Source organism: Podarcis cretensis (genome assembly GCF_951804945.1).
Source record: "Podarcis cretensis genome assembly, chromosome: 4".
NCBI lineage: Eukaryota > Metazoa > Chordata > Lepidosauria > Squamata > Lacertidae > Podarcis > Podarcis cretensis.
The window spans coordinates 5,566,351-5,584,035 of NC_137173.1; the positions used below are offsets into that span (position 1 = coordinate 5,566,351).

Genomic DNA, 17,685 nt, shown 5'->3' on the forward strand with positions numbered 1-17,685 from the left:
ACCTAACCAGCCTCTCCAGGCAGCTATACGAGGGTATTCAAAAAGCACATGAGCCAGGACGGGACTCTGCAAGGCCCTATAGCACAGTGCACTGCCCCTCACAAGAGCAGAGCTGTCTCTGCCCCCACCACCAGGGGCAGTGGGACAGAGCCCTTTGCCACCCCTCCCCAGGCGAGTGGTCCAGGAGGATTTTGTGGCCTCTTAAAGTTGCTGAGAGCCAAGAGGGTTGCATTCTCTCTATTCCTTGCCTCATCCAGGTTGTCCACCCCGAAGTCAGGCTGAAATAGACACAAACACCTGAGACAGGTACACCTACCACCACCTGTCTGTTTTGTTGTCCAAAGGCAGGGCCTCTTTCCAGGGAAGGCGCTGCCCAGTTTTGCAGGAGCAAGACCTCGGAGGAGGATCTTGGTGCAAGGGAGAACATGGGGCTCCCTTGTCCCCGACTCTTACATCTTTCTCAGACCAAACTAGCCCTGTGTGATGGGCCCGGCCCCCAAACTGGAAGCCAGTGAGAAGAGCATTTCATATAGGAATTAAGCCCGTGCATATCTGTTGTCCAAAGAGGACCTTAGCTCAGTGATGGAGCACATCCTCCACCAGGAGAAGGAGCTTGGGATGCGAAGCTACTTAAAAGCGTCGTATTTCAGGCTCCTCCTGGGAGTGGAGGCGAGACGACGAAGGCAGCAGGAAAAACCAGCGGCAGCAGTCCACTTCTTCAAGCTGGAACTTAAAGAGGATACCTCTAGCTTTTATTTAACACAGTTCTACATACTGCTTGGAGCTATATAGGTCAGGTTTAAAATCCTCCAGGAATTTTGCTACCTTTCCCATGCCCTCAATGTCCCATTTGTTTTCCTTCTTCCTTGAGGAATGAGGTCTCCTTTCTTCCTCGGGAATGGGTGGCTGGAGGTGGCAGAGGAGGTACTGCCTGGAGCAGAGAGAGAGCTTGCGTGACCCAACGGAGAGCAGAAGCAACCGGAAACTGGTCACCCAGCAGCCACGACGCTTGCTCTTCTCCAATCCCTCGGCTGCTGTGCCGCACCACTGCCCTCCTGCCTCTTGTGTCCCTGCGGAACCGCGAAATACAGAAAGAGGGTTGGTTTTCAGAGCAGCTACTGTATGTAGCACAAGATGTCACAGGCCTGAGCCCACCTCCTCAGATGTAGGGAGGAGGCGATTTCTCCTGTACCTACAAAGCAAGCTTTCCCCCAACATGGGGCTGGTGGGAGTTGTAGTTCAAAACGTCTGGAGGGCACCAGGTTGGGGAAGCCTGGCTATTATACCACTGTACAGTACAGTGGTGCCCCGCAAGATGAATGCCTCGCAAGATGAAAAACCCACTAGACGAAAGGGTTTTCCATTTTTCGAGGCGCTTTGCAAGACAAATTTCCCTATGGGCTTGCTTCGCAAGACGAAAACATCTTGCGAGTCTTGCGATTTTTTTTGCTTTCCCCCCCTTTTTCTAAGCCGCTAAAAGCCGCTAAGCCTCTAATAGCGCTAAGCCGCTAATAGGGTTGCTTCGCAAGACGAAAAAACCGCAAGACGAAGAGACTCGCGGAACGGATTCTTTTCGTCTTGCGAGGCACCACTGTAATACCTTGGTTCTCAAACTTAATCTGTTCCGGGAGTCCGTTCGACTCATGAAACTGTTTGAAGAGCAAGGTGCCACTTTCAATTGGCTGCAGGAGCTTCCTGCACTCAATCGGAAGCTGTGTCGGACGTTCAGCTTCCGAAAAACGTTAGCAAACCGGAAGACTTACTTACGAGTTTGCAGCGTTTGGGAGCCAAGCTGTTTGGGAACCAAGGTACCACTGTATACATAAAGGAAGAAAAATAGGTTGCAGGGGCTTAAATGATCCATTGGGTGCCTTCCAACACTACAATTCTCTCTCTCTCTCTCTCTCTCTCTCTCTCTCTCTCTCTCTCTCTCTCACACACACACACACACACACACACACACACACACGACACAGAAATGCATGCAAGCCACTTTGTGGGCATTTTTTTTAACAAGTGATGTATATTTGGGGGGGAAATAATGAGGCCACAATGTCAGGCTGTAGGCCTGTGTCAGTACAATGCAGAGCGTCAGAGGAATGCAAGATCAACTCAGTGCTGGCGTAACTGGCTCATATCTTGTCAGAGAAAGCCCTGCTACCCCACCTGGGACTGCCAACAATTGCAGCTGCCTCTTTGCTGGAGAGCATCTCTCAGAATTTCCCATAAACAGGCACAAAGGTGGGGCCTTGCCGTTTTTGAGTCACAGGGCGAAGGGGGACCCTGAGCTGCTGCCACCTTAACAAGATGACCAAACCTGTTTTGCATTTAGAATTGTAGAGTGGGAAGGGACTGCCAGGGGCCATCTAGTCCTAGCCCCAGGAATGCAGGAATCTCAGCTAAAGTATCCCTGACAGATGGCGATCTGCTTAAAGACCTTTACAGCTGGAAAGCCTGGGGACAGGGTTGCTGTGAGTGCCCAGTAAACACTTTTGCAGAATGCATTCTCCTTGCTGCCACACGGTTCTTCCGCTTGGAGAGAAATGGTGCTTCACAGGTCCAGTCCTTCCTCTTCTAGGCAAGGCCTCGCGCTCACAATTCTTGCACACAAGGAATTGGAAGGTGCAGAGAGTTTAGGGGAGCTGCCTGTTTACCTCCAAAGCTCTTGCTCCGAAGTCCTTAGGCGCTGCTGCTGTCGATCTGCTCTGGGACTTTGCCAGGCTGATTCCTGAAACGCTTTTTCAGCTTCCATGTGACAGCCTTTCGCGCTGCGCCTGCTGGATCGAGGATGATGCATTCAAATTTTGTGTTCTGTATCTTCTTTGTGAAGGTGTTGATGATCAGCTCCCTTTTCAGGGACAGGCCTACGCCCTTGGCTTTCTCCCTGGGGTGGGGAAGAGAAAGAAGGCAGAAAATAAGTTGGAAGGGGGAACAGCGGACCTTGGGAGAGAACGAGAAGGGGAAAGTATGTGCCTTTATTTAGTGTTGCATGAAATTTATACACTGCTTGGTTCTGGAAAAGCCTCAGAGGCTGACAAAAAGAGCAACACGGCGGGATTATTAGCAAAAACTTTAAATTGTTGGGAAAAGTTTGAAGCCAGCAATGACCTAAAAAACACATGGGCGTTCCAAACATTCTGGGTGGACGTCTCTAAACAAAAATGTTTTCTGCAGAGGCCCAAAAGAGCACATCTCTGCCTGGCATCAATAGGAGGTTCCAGAGTGCAGGTGCTAGCACACTAAAAAGGTAAAGGTACCCCTGCCCGTACGGGCCAGTCTTGACAGACTCTGGGGTTGTGCGCCCATCTCACTTAAGAGGCCGAGGGCCAGCGCTGTCCGGAGACACTTCCGGGTCACGTGGCCAGCGTGACATCGCTGCTCTGGCGAGCCAGAGTCGCACACGGAAACGCCGTTTACCTTCCCGCTGGTAAGCGGTCCCTATTTATCTACTTGCACCCGGAGGTGCTTTCGAACTGCTAGGTTGGCAGGCGCTGGGACCGAGCAGCGGGAGCGCACCCCGCCGCAGGGATTCGAACCGCCGACCTTTCGATCGGCAAGTCCTAGGCGCTGAGGCTTTAACCCACAGCGCCACCTGCGTCCCTGCTAGCACACTAGAAGACTGATTTCTTACAAATGCAGAACAGGTATAATGTACACCTGTAACACTGCCAGTTCCACAGATCGATGCAGTCGAGCGGGCACCTGGATGCTTTAGTTGAGATTCCTGCATGGCTGGGGGTTGGACTAGATGTCCCTTGGGGGTCCCAACTCTGATTCTATGTGGGGTAAGGTGATCTTGCAAGTAACTGGTCCCAAGTTATTATGGGCTTCATATACACCTAAGAACATAAGGAGAGTCTGCAGAGTGAGGCCAGTGGGCCACCTAGCCCAATCCTTTGTTCTCAAAGTGGCCGAGCAGATGTCCGTGGGAAGCCAGCGAGCAGGATCTGAGCCCAAGAGCCACGCCCTTCCCGTAGTTTCCAACAACTAGTGCCCAGAAGTATCGCTGCCTCCAGCTTTGTAGACAGAGCAATAGCCATTGTGGCTGGTAAAGGTAAAGGGACCCTTGACCATTAGGTCCCATCATGGCCAACTCTGGGGTTGCGGCGCTCATCTCGCTTTATTGGCCAAGGGAGCCGACGTACAGCTTCCGGGTCATGTGGCCAGCATGACTAAGCCGCTTCTGGCGAACGAGAGCAGCGCACGGAAACACCGTTTACCTTCCCGCTGGAGCGGTACCTATTTATCTAATTGCACTTTGACATGTTTTCGAACTGCTAGGTTGGCAGGAGCAATGGGAGCTCACCCCGTCGCGGGGATTCGAACCGCGACCTTCTGATCGGCAAGTCCTAGGCTCTGTGGTTTAACCCACAGCGCCACCCGCGTCCCTTCATTTTGGCTGGTAGCCGTTAATAATTGGACCACCTTGAAGGTGGCCAGGTGTAACAGCAGAGGCAGGTCCTCCGAAAGCTGCAGGCTGCTGCAGATGCCACATGGAAATGCTGGGCCCCAAGCAAAGCATCTCCTCCTTGTGGCCCCGAGAGTTGGGTTCATGGGGAAACCATGGAAGACCATTTCCCCTACTTTCCGTCCATGAGAGGCTGCCTTCGAGGGGAGTCAGCCAGCTGCTCCATTGAGCTCCTCTGACCAGCAGCAGTCGCTCTTCATGGGGTCAGAAGGGAAGGGGTTTCCAGCTCTCTCTAGAGGGGCTGCCACTGGGGACAGAACCTGGCACCTTCTGCATGCAAGGCAGGTGCTCTGGCATTTCAGAACCATAGAACTGCAGGGGTTTTTTTTTTGGGGGGGGGGAATCCCAAGGTCCATCTAGCCCAACCCCTTGCAGTGAAATGGACCAACTGCCGGGTCCCCTGGAAGCCACAGGGTTTACTCACTCAGTGTGCCCCTCGCTCACTTCTCCACCTGGGTACAATTCCGACACGAACTGGCCGTTGGCCAGCCAGTACATGATGCCACTGTCTTCGTAATCTGTGTAGCCCTCGCATGGGATGTGGATCTGTTTTCCTGAAGAGGAGGAGGAGGAGGAGAAGAGACCACACGGAGTCACCCGGCAGGGTCCGAAAGGAAGGCCAAATGGCCACCCCTTTGGAGGGAGTGGTTCTGGAGGACCAGGCACATGGCGCGTGAAATTACTGGGGTGCAGTTTAAATTCTGTTGCAGTATTCAAGGAACTTCAGTCTCCTTTAAATTGGGGGGGGGGGGCTAGCAGGCTCTCCCAGCTTCCCCCACCCTCTGGAATACAAGTTCCAAATGGCTGCCCAGGTGTGGGCAAATATATAAGAGGGTGCTGGATCAGGCCAACAGCCCATCTGTTCCAGCATCCTCTTCTCACAGTGGCCAACCAGGTGCCCTGATGGGAAACACACAGACAGGATTCGAACACAAGAACCCCCTCTCCTCCTTCAGAAGCATTGATGCCCCCTGCAGGGGAGCCAGAGCAAAGCCAGCCTGACTAGGAGCCATCAATAGCCCTCTCCTCCTCCATAAGTTCATCTAATCCTGCTTTAAAGCCATTCAAGTTGGTGGCCATCACTGCCTCCTGTGGCAGGGAGTTCCACAGTTTAACTACGTGCTTCATAAAGAAGTCCTTTCTTCTCTCTCCCCTGAGTCTCCCAACATCCAGCTTCATTGGGTACCCACGAGCTTGCTGCTTTGCTGAATTTGAGGCAATATTCCTTGTGCAAAGAAATAATTCCCTGTAGGGGCTTTAATCCTTCTGCATCTAAATATTGGGAGTTCTCCAAGGAGAGGCTGACCGATTCTTCCTGACAAGTCTTGCGCTCTATACTAAGGACGACTCCAGCTGCTCCTGGTGGCTCTTGGAGGGGCAACCTTCATGTTCGGGGGGGGGGAAGGTTCCCAAAGCTAGGCTTCATTGGCTATCGTCCCTCCATGGACCAATAGTTCCTTCGGACCCCCAGCACCCCTCTCAAGCTGGTCTGACTTGCTTGTGCAAAGCGGGCGGGACTTACCACAGGAAGGTTTCTGCACGACAAGGTCAGAAGAAATGTGTGGCTGCACATTTGCGGCTGCATCTGAAAAGAGAAAATTCTTGAAGAGGTGCCCTGGGACCCTTGGTAAGCCTTTTCTTCTGGTGCAGACGGATGACCTCCTAACCTTCCCGATATGACTGGTGTGGAGTTTCAGATGGAGAAGCACGGCTTGACCTGCTTATTGTGTTGCAAAAAAGAGAAGGCTTTCCAAAAAGTGCAAAGGCATTCAGGCCACACACCCCTTGAAGGCATCATATGGACATCATATGGAACGTGTCCAGAGGAGGGCAACCAAAATGGTCAAAGGCCTGGAAACGATGCCTTATGAGGAACGGCTAAGGGAGCTGGGCATGTTTAGCCTGGAGAAGAGGAGGTTAAGGGGTGATATGATAGCCATGTTCAAATATATAAAAGGATGTCACATAGAGGAGGGAGAAAGGTTGTTTTCTGCTGCTCCAGAGAAGCGGACACGGAGCAATGGCTCCAAACTACAAGAAAGAAGATTCCACCTAAACATTAGGAAGAACTTCCTGACAGTAAGAGCTGTTTGACAGTGGAATTTGCTGCCAAGGAGTGTGGTGGAGTCTCCTTCTTTGGAGGTCTTTAAGCAGAGGCTTGACAACCATATGTCAGGAGTGCTCTGATGGTGTTTCCTGCTTAGCAGGGGGTTGGACTCGATGGCCCTTGTGGTCTCTTCCAACTCTATGATTCTATGATTCTATGACTCCTGAGCATCTTGGTAGACCACCACTGCCCCTTACTCTCTGGTTCCCAAGCGCTGGCAAGCCCTGTGCCACGAAAGCCTGCGGAACAGTCTGCTCAGGGATTTGCAGACTGTTTCTGCTTGCCTCTCCCTTTGCATTTAACATCTGTTTCAGAGTTCCATGCTCTGGTGTCGCACCCGCTGTTGGCTCTGGAGTCTGTGGATTAGGCCCCTGCCTCAGCCCTGCCAAAGAGCCAACGGGCTCTTTGTTCTGGGTAGAATTGTAGGGTTGGACTGAGTATGGACTGGTTGATCTTCTGCAGCAGCTGGTGTCAAGTACTTTGGATGGAAGAAATTCTGATGAGACTGAGCTGAAATTTCCCCGAAACCTGAGGACCAATGAGGAGGGTTACCAACAAGATCGGCAAAGAGAGACTGACAAGGACTTAAAGGCCTCAGATGTGAGGAACCCAGGCTAAAAACTGTTGTTATGGATGGGGGGACATTTGGAAGGGACAGAAACCGGGGCTGGGGGGGGGGGAAAGGAGAATTTGTTTTTAAATCTTTATGACTTTTGTGTTTGATTATTATGACCTATTTTTAAGATTAAAGGGAAATTCGTGGAAGGAACTCGAGACGACCTTAGAAAAGGCTTTAATGTTTTATAAGAAAATTGGATAAGTAAAATCTGGCCAAGTAAATGGTTTTTTTTTTTTAAAAAAAAAACATAGATATATAGATATAGTAATAATACGCAATGGATGAGAGATTTGAATTTGCTGAGTTAATGTAACTGAACTAGGATGTATGAAGGGGGGATGGGGGGAGGTCAAGAACTGGGGTTAGGAAAGTAAGGTTATGAAATTTTTATATGTGTTGTCTTTGTCTCTGTGTGTGTATGTTTGTCTTTATAAAATGTGAAAATTTAATAAAAATATTAAAAAAAAAAAAGAATTGTAGGGTTGGAAGGGGCTCCCAAGGGTCATCCAGTCTTGCAAGGCAGGAATCTCAGCTAAAGAATCCCTGGCAGATCCATACACCCCCCCCCACCTCTGCTTTAAACTCTCCAGTGAAGGAGAGTCCACCACCTTCCAAGGGAGTCCGCTCCACATTTGAACAGCTTTTACCACCAGAAAATTCTTCCTGATAATAATAATAATAATAATAATTTATTATTTCTACCCCTCCCATCTGGTTTCCCCAGCCACTCTGGGCGGCTTCCAACAAAACATTGAAATACAATAGTCTGTTAAACATTAAAGGCTTCCCTAAACAGGGCTGCCTTCAGATGTCTGGGACAGCTATCACATCGCCTGTCATTCTTCTCCAGGCTAAACATGCCCAACTCCTTCAACCGTTCCTCACCAGGCTGGGTTTCCAGACCAAGATGTTGCCAAAGGTGATGGAGACCCTCTGGAAAGGTCTGGCTGTGAACACTGTGGGGCAGCTGATCCCTGACTGCTAATCACTCACTTTTAAAAGGCCAATGGGGTTTTTTTAAAGGGAAGGGGGTGTTGTTAGAGGGTTATCTCCTCCCACTGGCCGCTTTGCCTTACCTTGGAAGGAGGCGCCGCTGCAGATCAGGGCCAAGAGCAGGCAGCCTGCCTGGGGGCGGAGGCCTGGAAATAGAGGGGGGGAGAGAGAGAGAGACAGTTAGCATGGGCAGCCAGCAAGAGTCTCAACCAGCTCATTGCTTGGCCCCGGAGCCCCCGGACCCCAAGGGAACCTCTCCCCAGCTCACAAGGTGCAAAGCGCTCCTTTGCACGTTGTGAACCTTGGGAACTGCCTGCTGCAGGATGCTGCAGTGGCCACTAGCTTAGATGGCTTTGACAGGTTAAGAGAGAAAGGAGGTGGTCTAGCCATGTGCCTGGTTGCCGAATGGCAGTGGCTGGAGCACAGGTTGGGGCTGAGCAGCAAAAGTGCTGCTTTGAGGCATCTAAAATGCCTGCCTGCAAAGATCTGCTTCTTTCCATTCCTTTGCCCGTTAGCCTCCTTGTACCACAGAGGTCAGCAATGACAAACCTAGACAGCATCCTAAAAAGCAGAGACATCACCTTGCCAACAAAGGTCCGTATAGTTAAAGCTATAGTTTTCCCCGTAGTGATGTATGGAAGTGAGAGCTGGACCATAAAGAAGGCTGATCGCCAAAGAATTGATGCTTTTGAATTCTGGTGCTGGAGGAGACTCTAGAGAATCCCATGGACTGCAAGAAGATCAAACCTCTCCATTCTGAAGGAAATCAGCCCTGAGTGCTCACTGGAAGGACAGATCCTGAAGCTGAGGCTCCAATACTTTGGCCACCTCATGAGAAGAGACCCTGATGTTGGGAAAGATGGGAGGGCACAAGGAGAAGGGGACGACAGAGGACGAGATGGTGGGACAGTGTTCTCGAAGCTACCAGCATGAGTTTGACCAAACTGCGGGAGGCAGTGGAAGACAGGAGTGCCTGGCATGCTCTGATCCAGGGGGTCACGAAGAGGCAGAAACGACTAAACAACAACAACAACAACCACAAAGGTCTCAAGGTGACATACGGCAAATGCAAAACAAAAGCAAAGCATGAGTGCCAGAGGTCCTAAGACGTAATAAAATGCGAAAAGTGACCAAGCGCTTAGTTCCCAGCAAGGGATTCCTTCCTCTCCCTCAAAGGGGGGCGATCAGGCCAAGAGGAGCCCAGGGTATCCCCCGTCACACTGTCCCCAAGGCCACCACTGGGCCAGCTGTACGTCCTCCAGCCATTCATGGATGTGTGCATTTTAACTTTGTGTAGCACCTTGGCAGAAAGGCAAGGTGGAAGTGCAAGGAATGAATAAACGAGTAAATGCCGGCATAAAATGAATGGACAAATCATTATCTTTATCGCTACTACACCATGTTGAAAATGGCCGTTCACAAATGCCCCCATAGAACAAAATTGTAAGGGACCGCAATGCAGGAACATACCCTCTAACATTTCCCTGATGAAAATAGAGAAGGATGATTTTACTGTTCATACCTGCACATCTTACTGGGTTACCCCAGACACTCTGGGCAGCCTCCAACATATATAAAAACACATTAAAACATTTTAAAAAACCCTTCCCTATACAGGATTGCCTTCAGATGGCTCGGGAGTCAGATAACTCCATACCTTCCAACATTCCTCCAATGAAAATAGAGACACCCTAAGGAAAAGTGGGACACTCTGGGATGAAATCAGAAACCAGGACAGCTTCTCTAAATCAGGGACGTCCCTGGAAAATAAGGACGCTTGGAGGGTCTGCAGGAACGAACAGCTCAAGAATCCCTGACCGAGACCCACCTCCCACTGCTGAACATCTCTTCCTGTTAGAAGTTGCTTCCTGCTGCTGAGTTGGAATCTCCTTCCTTGCCATTTGGATCCCTTGGTTCTGATCCCTCCCTCTGGAGCAGCAGAAATCTAGCTTGCTCCATCTTCCCCCTGGAAGGCGTCTGAAGATGTCTCTCCTGCCTCCTCTCCGTCTCCTCCATTCCAGGCTCAGCATCCCCAGCTCCCTCTACTGTTCCTCACAAGGCTTGGTTTCCCTCACAGAACTACAGTTCCCAGCCCCCTTTGCAAACCACAGTTCCCAGGATTCTTCAGGGAAGTTGGGCTTTGAAGGTGCGCAGCCTCAGTTTGAAGTGTACAGACTTAGAAAGTTCCCCTTGGACCTGCAGCTGCTTCCTCCCTCTTTCCGGTGCCACTGAAGGGGCACATCTGTGTGGGCGCAGATGGCGCCACTGAGGCTGCAGAGAGTGTGGCTAAGAAGCCTTGGCAGAGGCGGTGGAGGTGGCTGGCTCCCTACCTGTGGCTGAAGACATCCTCTTCGTCCTCTTCGAAAGGGGGGTGTCGGAGCGGAGGAAGAAGGAAGAGCTTTATACATCTGGTTCCTGAGTCACAAAGGAAAGCCCTGCCTCCCACCCACATGCCCCCAGCAGCCGAAACAAAGCAAAACAAAATGCCACATTCTTCACCAAATATTTTAAATTGTTTTTTAAGCATGGTTTAGAGCAGGGGTCAGCAAACTTTTTCAGCAGGGGCCGGTCCACTGTCCCTCAGACCTTGTGGGGGGCCGGACTATATTTTTTTGGAGGGGGAAATGAACAAATTCCTATGCCCCACAAATAACCCAGAGATGCATTTTAAATAAAAGGACACATTCTACTCATGTAAAAACATGCTGATTCCTGGACTGTCCATGGGCTGGATTGAGAAGGCGATTGGGCTAGATCTGTCCCCTGGGCCTTAGTTTGCCTACCTATGCATGGCCTAGAGGTACCCATAAGATCTGCAGCACCTGTTTTTAACTAAAAACTCTTTAATACTTCCAGGAAACCTGACAACTTCTCGTAAGACGTGGTTTGTCCCTTTCCCAGCAGAACATGAGCACGAGAGCACCTGGCCCTCCCGTGATTTCTGGGAACTGGCATGCGGAAGCATCGCTGCCTCTGACTGGCGAGGCAGAGCAGAGCCCTCCAGGCTAGGAGCTGTTTAGGGAAGTTTTTAATGTCTGACACTGTGTTGTTTTTAATATTCGGTTGGAAGCTGCCCAGAGTGGCTGGGGAAACCCAGCCAGATGGGCGGGGTATAAATAATGAATTATTATTATTATTATTATTATTATTATTATTATTATTATTATTATTAATTTCCTCTGTGAATTTCTTTAAGACCGTCCAATTTGGTGGCCTAGGTTGTCGCCTGTGGGAGGGAGTTCCATGCGTGAAAAAGTCCTCTCTTTCCTCTGCCCTGAATCTTCGAACATTTGGCTTCTTGGGATGTCCACAAGTTCTGGTGGTCCACAAGAGAGGGGGGAAAGATTTTCTCCAACCTCTCTCTCCATTCCATGCATAATTTGCCAACTTCCTATCATGTGCCTCTTCTCTAAACTAAAATTACCAGTTTGTTTTTTCAATGAATCCGGGGACACTTTTCAACTTCCTATTAAATAGATAGATTTTGTCAGGGGACTGATTTGTAAATCCGGGGACTGTCGCCAGGAAACGGGAACGTCTGGTAACCTTACTCAAAACCAAAAAGTCCCAAATGCTGCAACCTTTCTTCGCAGGGCAGTCCCTGGGATTCCAGTGCTATTCTTCAAGAGAAAGCGGTGCCAAAACTCTCCCTGAATGCCTCCCTTGTTCTCTTAGACTGGCAATGGCGCCCACCTGAGAGGGTGGGGAGGAAAACCCTGTCTGGATCATTTCAGTTGCCCTTTTCCGAAGTCCAGTTTGTTTTCTACTGTTTTGTGAGTTTCGTCTGTTTCTGTAAATATGTAACATCCAGGCTTGCCCTTTCTCAATGTCTCCACTCAAAAAGAGGGCTGAAAGAGAGTTGGGGGAAAAGGTATCCTTGCATGGAGAAGCAAGTGGGTTGCAGAGGTGGGTGCTTCAGGGGTCAGCGCAGCATGTCTGCGTTCCAGCCTCTCTGCCCCCTGTTAGGATATAGTTCCATTCCACCTTAAAAGGGTGCAGGCATGACTGTTGTGTGTCACCTGCCTGTTTATTTCCAGCACAGTCTGCTGGGAACTTCCGTTTGTATATAGCGTTTGTTGTTGCTGTTTTGCTGGAGACGAAGGGAAGCAGACATGTTCTTTCCTTTGTTCCTGAACTATGCTGAATAAACGCTTGTAAATACTGCTTACACATGGCTCTGTCCGCCTCTTCCACAGTGCAAAGATTTGTTCACTCTGCTGATAGAGCGTGCACGGCCTCTAAACGTGTCTGAGGCTTGTGTCACTGTTTGATGCTGTTCCAAGGGAGACTGGTGATCGCCCGGCTGCTGGCCGGTGGCTGGAGCCAGCTGGGGGCCTGCCTGATGCCCCTGTCTGCCCAGTATCCCAAAACCCCCACGATGCACCAGTAAGTCAAAAAAGGACCAGACAAACCTGATGTTCGTTCTTTCAAGGACTTCCAGGAACATTTTGTGGATTGCTGATCCTTCAAAAGCCAACTTGGACTTCCCCCTTTCCTGGAAGCGGCAGCGCAACACCACTTCTGCGCCTCTCAGTTTTGCTTTACATTTCCGCTGGCATTGCTAAGTCATGGGAAACCCATTTGAAGACACAGATTACACTAATAATCTGAAAAATCTCAGCCCTAGGTGGTGTAGGGGGGAAAACCCTGCACAAGCTCAGAATGAATGTGATGTCTGGTGGGAAAGAACGCTGGCTCTTTCTCAACTTTTGTGCTGAGCTAGATTTAGCGCCAAGGGGACGCAGGTGGCGCTGTGGGTTAAAGCCTCAGCGCCTAGGACTTGCCAATCGAAAGGTCGGCGGTTCGAATCCCTGCGGCGGGGTGCGCTCCCGCTGCTCGGTCCCAGCGCCTGCCAACCTAGCAGTTCGAAAGCACCTCCGGGTGCAAGTAGATAAATAGGGACCGCTTACCAGCGGGAAGGTAAACGGCGTTTCCGTGTGCGGCTCTGGCTCGCCAGAGCAGCGATGTCACGCTGGCCACGTGACCCGGAAGTGTCTCCGGACAGCACTGGCCCCCGGCCTCTTGAGTGAGATGGGCGCACAACCCCAGAGTCTGTCAAGACTGGCCCGTATGGGCAGGGGTATCTTTACCTTTACCTTTAGATTTAGCGCCACGTGAGCTTCTGGTGCAAAGGCTTTCTGTTTTCTTTAGATAAGCCCTTTCTCACTCACTGCCCTCCTTGCCAGGAGTTCTGGTTTCATTCTTGAGCTCCGGACTGCAGAAAGTGCTTTTGTCCGAAATAAAGCCCTTAAGTCCACAACTGACCTGGAGCTGGAGTTCCCTGCACTGACTCTGGGTAACTGTTCAGATTCCCACCTGCCAACCCTAGGAGTCAAGGGGTTTTCTCCCCCCCATAAAATATTTGAGGGGGCCGTCCCCCCAAAAAAGTTGATGGGCATTGCCATTCAAATGGTGTGAATCTAGCAGTGACCAGAGGAGGAATGGCCATTGGGAGGAGCACAGAGAGATGGAATGCCCTGGTGCGTCTGCCTTAGTGAAACTGGACACCTTCATCTGCCCCAGCTGCAACCAAACATGTCTCTCGCTTTTCAGTTTCTACTACAGCCACAGCAGGTGCTATAACTCCCCAATGATTTGACTTGACCCCCTGAAGGTGCACTCCTTCGTTGTCTCCCAAGACAGTGGTGAGAAGTAGGTGTGGGGACTTGCTGAGTTAACAACTTGAATTGGAATACAGAGAGGGGAGGGTGAGGAGGTCTGAGAAAAAAGATAAAGAAAAGTAAGCAATTGAAATTTTATGTGTTTTTAATTGTTTTTGAGCTTTGTACTTTTGTATTTTTTTTCTTTTGTTTGTTACTCTTTTTGTTTTTGTATTTTGTATAAACTTGAAAATGCCAATAATTTTTCATTTAAAAGAAAAAAGAGAAGTAGGGGGAGGAGAGGTGGGGAAATCTTGTTAAAAAGGTGTAGTCATAGGTGTAAGGTAAAGGTAAAGGGACCCCTGACCATTAGGTCCAATTGTGACCGACTCTGGGGTTGCGGCGCTCATCTCGCTTTACTGGCCGAGGGAGCTGGCGTACAGCTTCTGGGTCATCTGGCCAGCAGCACTAAGCCGCTTCTGGCGAACCAGAGCAGCGCATGGAAACGGCGTTTACCTTCCCGCTGGAGCAGTACCTATTTATCTACTTGCTCTTTGATGTGCTTTTGAACTGCTAGGTTGGCAGGAGCAGGGACTGAGCAACGGGAGCTCACCCTGTCGCGGGGATTCGAACCGCCGACCTTCTGATCAGCAAGTCCTAGGCTCTGTGGTTTAAATTAAAAATAATAATAAAAAAATAGGAAAAGGAAATATTCTAAAATGGTTTTTTTTTAAATCATACCAACTTCCTAACCTTTAGGTTGGCACAGGCTGCAATACTACGGGTTTAATTTCTTTTGTCGCCTTAATAATTAACCTCTGGGAATGTGCAGTCAACCGCCTGCCTTTGTATCCTTAACACGTCCGCATTGCTGGGCACTTAATGTCTCTGCCCAAATTGTGCCCATTGGAACACTCTGTCCAGCCATCTGCCCACCCACCCACTGATCCTTCCTTCCTTCCTCCGCCTCCTCCGCCTCCTTCTGGGAAACACAGTTCAGGTGCCGCCAACAGTGGGTCACTGGCTCTTCCCTAGTCTGGGGTGAGAGTGACTTCATAGCTCAGCCACGCTGCTGCCCATTGCCCACCTGCTTTGAATCAGTTAATGATGGAAGCCAGCTGTGGAGTTCTCTCTCCCAATGCAGAGGGATGGGAAGGGAAGCCCCCAAGCCCCATTGTTATGTACTGAGTTGAATAGGATCCAAAATGCAGCAGTCTGATTGGTCCTAGAACAATAGGATTCAGAATGCAGCAGTCTGATTGGTCCTAGAACAATGCAGCAGTCTGATTGGTCCGCAGGAGCCACCCAATCCAGCTCCAGGTGGAAGTGAACCCACAACCTGATTGGCCTACAGGAGAATCCCGGAATTAGCCAATCACGTGGGGCCCATTGTGTAAATGATGTATATAAAGCAGATATTGTGGAGGAACTTCCATTCCTCCTCACCACTATGAGCTGAATAAAGAGCAGGAAATCCACTCTCGACTCCGAGTATATTTCACTCATGGATGGCCATGGGGATTTCTTCGCAAATGGCCTGACAGTTGAAGGAATTGGGTTACGTTTAGCCTGGAGAAGAAGCGTCCGAAGGGATATGAGAGCCATTTTCAAATGTCTCGAGGACTGCCCTGTGGACGAAAGAGCATGCTTGTTTTCTCCTGCTCCAGAAGGCAGGACCTGGACTGATGGACATGGGAAGAAAGGAGATCCTGACTAAACGTTCGGAAGATTTTTCTGTGATGATTTTTTTATTAAGGTTTTCAGTATTACAACAGATAGACAGATGTAACAAATACAAAATAAGGCAAAGACAAAAAACATAGCAGGCAGAGGACTGAGGGCCTATCTCCAAGGCAATTGACTAATCTGGAAAATACATATATCGTTGAATAGGAATAAGTCCAGGAAGAAACTCTTATCACACCCATATTTCTCTCAAAACCAGTCAGAAGAGAAGAGTGGCAGATGAAGATGACAGACTTTGCAGAACTGGCGAAGCTGACAGGAAAAATCCGAAACCAGCATGAACAAGTATTCCAAGATGACAGGAGTAAATTCATACAATATTTGAAAGATCATTGTAAGCAATCAGCATCACTAGCAGGGTTGTCTGAAGACTTGTAATGAGAAATTTTCTATCTTACTATCTTTCTTTAAATTTTTGAGATATTTTGCAATGAGTGTGATTGGAAAATGTATAAATTGCAATGATATAAAGGTTAATTTTGAAAGCCAGGAGGTGGTAGGGAAGGAAGGCGATAGGCTCTAAGAGCCAAGGCAGTATAGTGGATAAAGATGATGTAAATGTATAATGTTAAATGGAAAACAAATAAAAATTATATTTAAAAAACAAACAAACAAACCCAGTGAGAGGAATTGATTTAGGTGCTCATCATTGGTAGATTGAATAAAGTCCCATCAAAGCGCCACAAAAGAGTCCAGTTAGTTTTTTCAAGATAAAAATCCCATGTTCCATTTTACATTTTCTTGTAAGGCAATGTCCTAGATGCCGTTCCACGAATGTGATGTCCAATAAAGTTTTCTGATTTGGACAATCACGAAATGAGTTATGAGCCGCAAAAATATCAAGAGTTCTTTTGATTTGATCTTTACCTTCTGAGGGAATTATGGTTCTGACGAATTATGGTCAGGGCAATATCTACATCTACGAAAATCAGGGGTTTTCTGATACAAACTAAATGTATTTCATTTCCCCCTGCAGCTCTGGCTTGAAACCTAGAGGGGGAATTAACAATCTCCATCCTTGCTAGCAAGTGCCTTGACAAATGCACCTGGAAAATTATGTTTGCTTTTAAAGGAAGAAAGTTTGACATACAAATGAGGCCACCACTTCAGCCCTTTTGAAGATGAAAAGCCTAAAATAAAATAAAAAAACAGGAAGAGAAACAAGAGGCGGTTACCCACTTTGATTCAGAGACTGGTGCTTGACAGTCAGACATGCTCAGTGACTTGAACTCATGACAGATTTGAGTCAAAAAGAGCAAAATTATTCCACGGTCGAACTTTGGCCTTCAAACCAGCCGTGTGATTTGCACAGCAATTTATATGGAAATCAGGTGGTTTTTCTAAAGGACCCGTTTGCATGCTTTGTCTAGGACAGCCATGCAAAATTTGAAATTATGCAGGGTCTGAGTTTTCTGAGGTTGACTGTTAGCTGCAGCAATAGCCTCACTGAAGTGGCCCTTTGCAACTTTTAGCACTAGGTGAGGTGACTGCAAAGGATTTGGCGCTGCCCTCTGGAAACATAAGCTGCTGTTCTAAATGACAGCCTGTTCTAAAGTGACACAATTGGTTCTGCAGTTTGTTTCTTCTGAACGGGACTCAAGGCCCTATTTTTGGCCTCGAGAAGCCTCCATGTGGCCCTCAGTATCTCGAGGAATACATAATACCTGCAACATCACCTCAACCCATAAATGCCTCACCAGCAGAACTGGCCGGGTTACAAGCTCCACCTAAGATCGCTTCCACATTTGTGGGAACTTGACATTTTAGTATGGCATAACAAGAGCAGGGATGCCCTCGCCTTTGTATACCTCGCCTTCGTAGACCTGACAAATGTGGGAATGTTCAGGGAGGCAGGAGAAGATATATCGTTTGTTAATATCCTTCCTGACTTGCGCTAACAAGTTCCTTTACTTAGCAGAGTTTCACATTCCCCTTTTAAACGCACAGCAGATAGCTGGTTGCAGACTTGTGTAAGCCTCTCACTATTAGTTCCTGGTAAGTTCCCGTCTATCCCTCTTAAAAGAATAAACATGCCACAATCTTGTTTAAAGTATATAAAAGAAGTTTACTCACATCATCAGTTAACAGTTGAATCCCTGAAGGCAGACTTAGTTACATGTGGATCTATCCCGTATGGGGATAATCCCAGTGT

General features: G+C 48.9%; 2 protein-coding genes across 5 annotated transcripts in view; both read right to left on the reverse strand.

Moving 5' to 3' along the window:
* LOC307214995 (secreted frizzled-related protein 2-like) overlaps positions 1-17,685 on the reverse strand; it is a 187,868-nt gene that overhangs the window by 121,093 nt on the left and 49,090 nt on the right. The gene's annotated exons all lie outside the window — the stretch shown is intronic.
* On the reverse strand, positions 714-10,605 carry IL18BP (interleukin 18 binding protein). 4 transcript variants are annotated; one of them, XM_079973192.1, is made up of 6 exons: positions 10,016-10,226; positions 8,271-8,333; positions 5,991-6,053; positions 4,893-5,022; positions 2,655-2,884; positions 956-1,070 (listed from the first exon to the last, which is right to left on the reverse strand). In XM_079973192.1, exons 1-5 carry the CDS (start codon positions 10,215-10,217, stop codon positions 2,680-2,682), a joined length of 663 nt encoding a protein of 220 aa, XP_079829318.1. In that variant the 5' UTR covers positions 10,218-10,226; the 3' UTR covers positions 956-1,070; positions 2,655-2,679. The 4 variants fall into 4 exon arrangements, with proteins under 4 accessions (XP_079829320.1, XP_079829317.1, XP_079829318.1 ...); XM_079973194.1 differs by lacking the exons at positions 2,655-2,884; positions 10,016-10,226 and adding an exon at positions 10,518-10,605 and having other exon boundaries at positions 714-1,070; XM_079973191.1 differs by lacking the exon at positions 2,655-2,884 and having other exon boundaries at positions 714-1,070; positions 10,016-10,227.

What these genes read in the sequence shown, in the direction of transcription:
- IL18BP (XM_079973191.1), bottom strand. Translation starts at nt 10,217, where the DNA reads ATGCTGAGCCTGGAATGGAGGAGACGGAGAGGAGGCAGGAGAGACATC. An exon ending in CGTGCAGAAACCTTCCTGTG is followed by an intron (nt 5,023 to 5,990) that starts GTAAGTCCCGCC and finishes CCTCCTCTTCAG; the next exon opens with GAAAACAGATCCACATCCCA. An exon ending in GTGAGCGAGGGGCACACTGA is followed by an intron (nt 1,071 to 4,892) that starts GTGAGTAAACCC and finishes GCGGTTCCGCAG; the next exon opens with GGACACAAGAGGCAGGAGGG.